We start from the raw sequence: 6,000 nt of genomic DNA on the forward strand, positions 1-6,000 counted from the left end.
CCACTGTAACATGAACACAGGCTGTAACCACTGTAACATGAACACAGACTGTAACCACTGTAACATGAACACAGACTGTAACCACTGTAACATGAACACAGGCTGTAACCACTGTAACATGAACACAGGCTGTAACCACTGTAACATGAACACAGGCTGTAACCACTGTAACATGAACACAGGCTGTAACCACTGTAACATGAACACAGGCTGTAACCACGGTAACATGAACACAGACTGTAACCACTGTAACATGAACACAGGCTGTAACCACTGTAACATGAACACAGACTGTAACCACTGTAACATGAACACAGACTGTAACCACTGTAACATGAACACAGGCTGCTGTAACCACTGTAACATGAACACAGGCTGTAACCACTGTAACATGAACACAGACTGTAACCACTGTAACATGAACACAGGCTGTAACCACTGTAACATGAACACAGGCTGCTGTAACCACTGTAACATGAACACAGACTGTAACCACTGTAACATGAACACAGACTGTAACCACTGTAACATGAACACAGGCTGTAACCACTGTAACATGAACACAGACTGTAACCACTGTAACATGAACACAGGCTGTAACCACTGTAACATGAACACAGACTGTAACCACTGTAACATGAACACAGGCTGTAACCACTGTAACATGAACACAGACTGTAACCACTGTAACATGAACACAGGCTGTAACCACTGTAACATGAACACAGGCTGCTGTAACCACTGTAACATGAACACAGACTGTAACCACTGTAACATGAACACAGGCTGTAACCACTGTAACATGAACACAGGCTGTAACCACTGTAACATGAACACAGACTGTAACCACTGTAACATGAACACAGGCTGCTGTAACCACTGTAACATGAACACAGACTGTAACCACTGTAACATGAACACAGACTGTACCCACTGTAACATGAACACAGGCTGTAACCACTGTAACATGAACACAGACTGTAACCACTGTAACATGAACACAGACTGTAACCACTGTAACATGAACACAGGCTGTAACATGAACACAGACTGTAACCACTGTAACATGAACACAGACTGTAACCACTGTAACAAGAACACAGGCTGTAACATGAACACAGACTGTAACCACTGTAACATGAACACAGACTGTAACCACTGTAACATGAACACAGGCTGTAACATGAACACAGGCTGTAACCACTGTAACATGAACACAGGCTGCTGTAACCACTGTAACATGAACACAGACTGTAACCACTGTAACATGAACACAGGCTGTAACATGAACACAGGCTGTAACCACTGTAACATGAACACAGACTGTAACCACTGTAACATGAACACAGGCTGTAACCACTGTAACATGAACACAGGCTGTAACCACTGTAACATGAACACAGACTGTAACACTGTAACATGAACACAGACTGTAACCACTGTAACATGAACACAGACTGTAACCACTGTAACATGAACACAGACTGCTGTAACCACTGTAACATGAACACAGGCTGTAACCACTGTAACATGAACACAGGCTGCTGTAACCACTGTAACATGAGCACAGACTGTAACCACTGTAACATGAACACAGGCTGCTGTAACCACTGTAACATGAACACAGACTGTAACCACTGTAACATGAACACAGGCTGTAACCACTGTAACATGAACACAGACTGTAACCACTGTAACATGAACACAGGCTGTAACCACTGTAACATGAACACAGACTGTAACCACTGTAACATGAACACAGACTGTAACCACTGTAACATGAACACAGACTGTAACCACTGTAACATGAACACAGGCTGTAACCACTGTAACATGAACACAGACTGTAACACTGTAACATGAACACAGGCTGTAACCACTGTAACATGAACACAGGCTGTAACCACTGTAACATGAACACAGGCTGTAACCACTGTAACATGAACACAGACTGTAACCACTGTAACATGAACACAGGCTGCTGTAACCACTGTAACATGAACACAGGCTGTAACCACTGTAACATGAACACAGACTGTAACCACTGTAACATGAACACAGACTGTAACCACTGTAACATGAACCTTAGAAATAAAAACATCTGTGTGAGGTTACCACCATTCGCTACTTTAACCCTTTCACTGCCACACGACAGCCGGTTAACCCTTTCACTACGATAATACAGAAGGTTAGCCCTTTACTATCACACATCCGCGGAGCTAATGATGCTAATGATGGAGCATCACCGTCGGTTGTGTGATAGTAAAGGGTTAACCTTCTGTCGTGTGGCAGTGAAAGGGTTAAGGTAAACAAAGCATTGGGAGAGTTTCCTTTTTATGTACAAATTTCCTACCATGATAATTTACGGCATATTCATGAAAATAAAAACAGCTTTGAGAGAAGCTTCCGCGCAACAGCAAAAGCTTCTGATACGAAGAGATACCATCTACCGACGTTAATCCGAGGTATTTCGGCATGGCATTGGTATCTCTGGCATCTCATTCAAACAATGTGGCACTGCGTGCGCATACTAAATGTTGCCACAGGAAAAAATTTGAGAAAATTCTCACAGCGTGTTTTAGCCTTCCCGTGGTTCTGCTGCAATCCGCTCGGGCCCCACGGGGGCTGGGGCTGTGGTTTGCTCACTGCATGTTGCCACTATGCTATTAATTAAAGGAATGTGCTTTGTTGGCTGGCTGTGTGGCATTGCATATAAACTTGATGTGCAACAGGAGAAGCAACGCCTCTATAAAACTGCTACTGAACTTTTTTTAAATGAGGTATTTAAAAAAACGAGTTGAAATTATAACCGTGTATATACATCATGATAATAACACAAGTAAATGGATGCTATAAAACAACCCCTGAACATGTGTCCTATAATAACTATTCATTATAATTCACACTAGTGGTTCTCTAACTGTCATGTGTCCCAAAAATAGATTAGATTATGACCCCACATCCGATATGATGTTGCCCCAGGGACCCCCAATCTGAGGAGATTTCCGTTGTTAACAGATAGGATTTGGTGTAGAACTCCATAACGGTCTGTACTGTAGGTTGGGGAGATGGCAGTGGAGAGGTTGAACCTATGCTCACAAGACAACCTTATATTTGTCTAACATCTAGTGAATTAAATAAAAGTAACCTATTCCTTGTTTTGCTGAAGACCCCCTGTGTAACCTCCTCACCCCACTTTGGGAGTCACTAAATCAAGACTAACTGTTTGGCACGATGGGAACAACAAGAGACATATCAGATTATCAGATTATTCACTGGTGAAAGTGATTCACTTGTACCAGGTGGCTGACATGCGATTGAAACCCAACATGTCCAAACTTGTCTCTACCAGCACATCAGCTGAGACAATTTTAAATCAATTTACATCAGCCTAATATAGGCCACTCGCTGTAGAACCAAGAACAGGAACCAAGCAAGCACACATGCTTTCCATACGCACACACATGTGCACAAAATAACCATAGTAATTGAATGTAACAATGTATGTGTTTCGATGTAGCTCTATAGACAGTTCCCCCTTGTTAGAAAAAGATTGATCTCAATGAATGCCTGCATCTCCCCCCCCCCCCCCCCCCCCTACATACAGAAACGCATGTGTGAGCACACACACACAATCACTCACCCACCCACTCACTCAAAAAGGCAGCACATGCTGCAGACTTTAAAAGTTAATTGCACTGCAACGTACAATTCTGGAGCTGAAGCCTTCAAACCGCAAGAAGCCACAAGTATTCTGTCTATAGAGCAAGCAGCTATATTCTCTCTCTGGCTCTGCCTTGGTACAGCTCAGACATTGCTCTCTGGAGTAAACTCACCCCCTCCACAACCCCTCACCCCTCCTCCATCAAGTTCCCTGACCCCTTCTCTTATTTATATCCAACCTGCCATTAGCCTTTCACTAGCAAACTTTGAAGAGGCCTGTCATAGATGAGGAGCTAAGAACAGCTAACCACGAGTCAAATAGGGAAATATTTGAGTCACGAAAAGCCCTTGAGGCAATAGGTTAAGCATGGCTTTTCCTGCATGTAGTCCTCATGTTTCCCTAGGTAAATTGCAAATGGAAAGAGGGGACCCTTAGGGTAAGAGGAGCAGTACTTACCCCTTGCTTCTCTCCTTGTTCAAAGGGCCATGTTAACCAGCCCAGCTCACTCCCCGATGCCCTCATGTCCAGAAGAACCTCTGGAGGAGAAAACAGGAATTCAACAAGTAAACTCGAACTTCCAGGAAAATGTGCAAGGGGGAAATCATAGTAGCCTGGTTACATTTACATACAACACTGCCCCTTAGCTTAAACAAGATTTGGATATTTTGAAATGTGAGGGGTGACTAAATGATACATAGTCTTATAGAGGGTAATTTCGGTTGGCTGATCATAGCCAAATCATTGATAACAATGAATAACCTAATGTTATCAGATGGAATGTGAAAAGAAATGTTCAAGTTGAATCCTCTATTCTGACTTTATGCAGTGGTGCCATAATTAATCTGGCAATATAAATTATTCACTCATTAGCCAGGGCTATCCACGCGGTCTAATAACACTTCACAAACTGTCTAATATTACAAAAAAATCGATGGGTAATTAAAAAGAAAACCATGCCAAACACATAAATTAAACCCTCTGTGTTTTCCAGGAAACGGAGTCCACTTCAGCCGAAAAACACAACTGAAGGACAGGACCTCACAGGATTGTTTCTTCAAAAAGTGTTCACGTTATGTTACAATGTTATACATTATGGCATGATGACACGCTGGGTGCAAAAACGCATGATATTAGCCAGTGGAGTGACTGACTAGTCTCAGGTCAGACTCATAAATGCATTCCAGACCAGCAGCATGCATCGGAAACTTTTCAAACGTTTACTAACAGCAACACTAGACTACCTGGCTATGACATATTATAACATAACATAAGAAAGGCCCACAAACAAAACGTTATATCAAATGTCCTGGTGCTTCAAACCTAAACGGTAAGGCTCTCCTCACACATGGCACGCGTGGTTCAATAAACCTGAGCATTATAGTCTGTATAAAAACTGCGGCACATTGATTCCTCACAAGTTTCCAACGTTGGGAAATAAATAGAAATAAAAAGCCACTCACCCTCTTTAGTCTGCAGCGTAATAAATATACCATTAATAAATACATATGAAAACAATACGCGTTTAAATCCAACGAAATCCATTTTGGCAAACTTTTTCTTTTTTTTACTTATGAGCTGGACCGGAGTGGGACAGATCCACTGAAACGCTGGTCGCACAACTGAACGGCGAGAGCTTTCAGATTCGGAAGCCTCATTCACAAATGATTGAGGACGTCACGGACTCCGCCTGGTGGAATGTGTGGTGCGGAGAGGGGGGTGTGGCACACGGGGGGAATATAACTGGTTAGTTACACATTAGCCTACCTGTCCCATCAAGTAGGCATGGCCTAGATAGCGGCAGAGATATCTGCATGGTATATTGATTTGGAATTGTTTGCCCCTATGAATGCGCTTGGAGAGGAGAGGAGGTGGGGGAGCAGCTTTAATTTATGGCCCTTTGTTGTAAGAATCCCTGCATACAGAGTTAGAATCAATGTGACAGGCGGAGAGAAATGTATTCATATAAGAATAATGGCAGTTGTGAATAGTACAGCTGGCCTACCCATACCCTGTCAGAATTTATAGGAGGCATTCCAAAAATGTTGCACCCCCGCCAACTCTTTAGTTGAAAAGTAGTCAAGTTATGAACAAAAAGTTTAATCTAATCTTTATTCTCTGGAGGGGGGCATTAGGGAGTGTGGGAGAGCGAAAGAATATGAATATGGGGGTATTAGGAAAAGTCCTTTACCTAGCAACTAGTGCCGGTGGAATTCTGGCATCCAGCTTTATCTGTCTTTCTGCATTGTTTGTTGCCCAATGTAACTATGGGCGAAACCTTGGCCTCAGGGTGTGAGTATTATAAAAATAAAATAAAAAAATATATAGCTTTTATTTTT

At 42.5% G+C, this 6,000-nt stretch overlaps 1 protein-coding gene across 1 annotated transcript in view; it reads right to left on the reverse strand.

Annotated features, from left to right (window-relative positions):
- epha2b (eph receptor A2 b) overlaps positions 1 to 5,268 on the reverse strand; it is a 69,868-nt gene extending 64,600 nt beyond the window's left edge. The window contains exons 1-2 of the mRNA XM_084332961.1: positions 5,125 to 5,268; positions 4,121 to 4,200 (exon numbers count right to left, since the gene is read on the reverse strand). Of these exons, the coding sequence (XP_084189087.1) occupies positions 4,121 to 4,200; positions 5,125 to 5,206 (162 nt within the window). The 5' untranslated portion in view covers positions 5,207 to 5,268. The remainder of the gene's footprint in view (positions 1 to 4,120; positions 4,201 to 5,124) is intronic.
- Between the last annotated feature and the right edge of the window lie 732 nt (positions 5,269 to 6,000).

This window comes from Notolepis coatsorum (assembly GCF_963971535.1).
Source record: "Notolepis coatsorum genome assembly, chromosome: 17".
Taxonomy (NCBI): Eukaryota; Metazoa; Chordata; class Actinopteri; order Aulopiformes; family Paralepididae; genus Notolepis; species Notolepis coatsorum.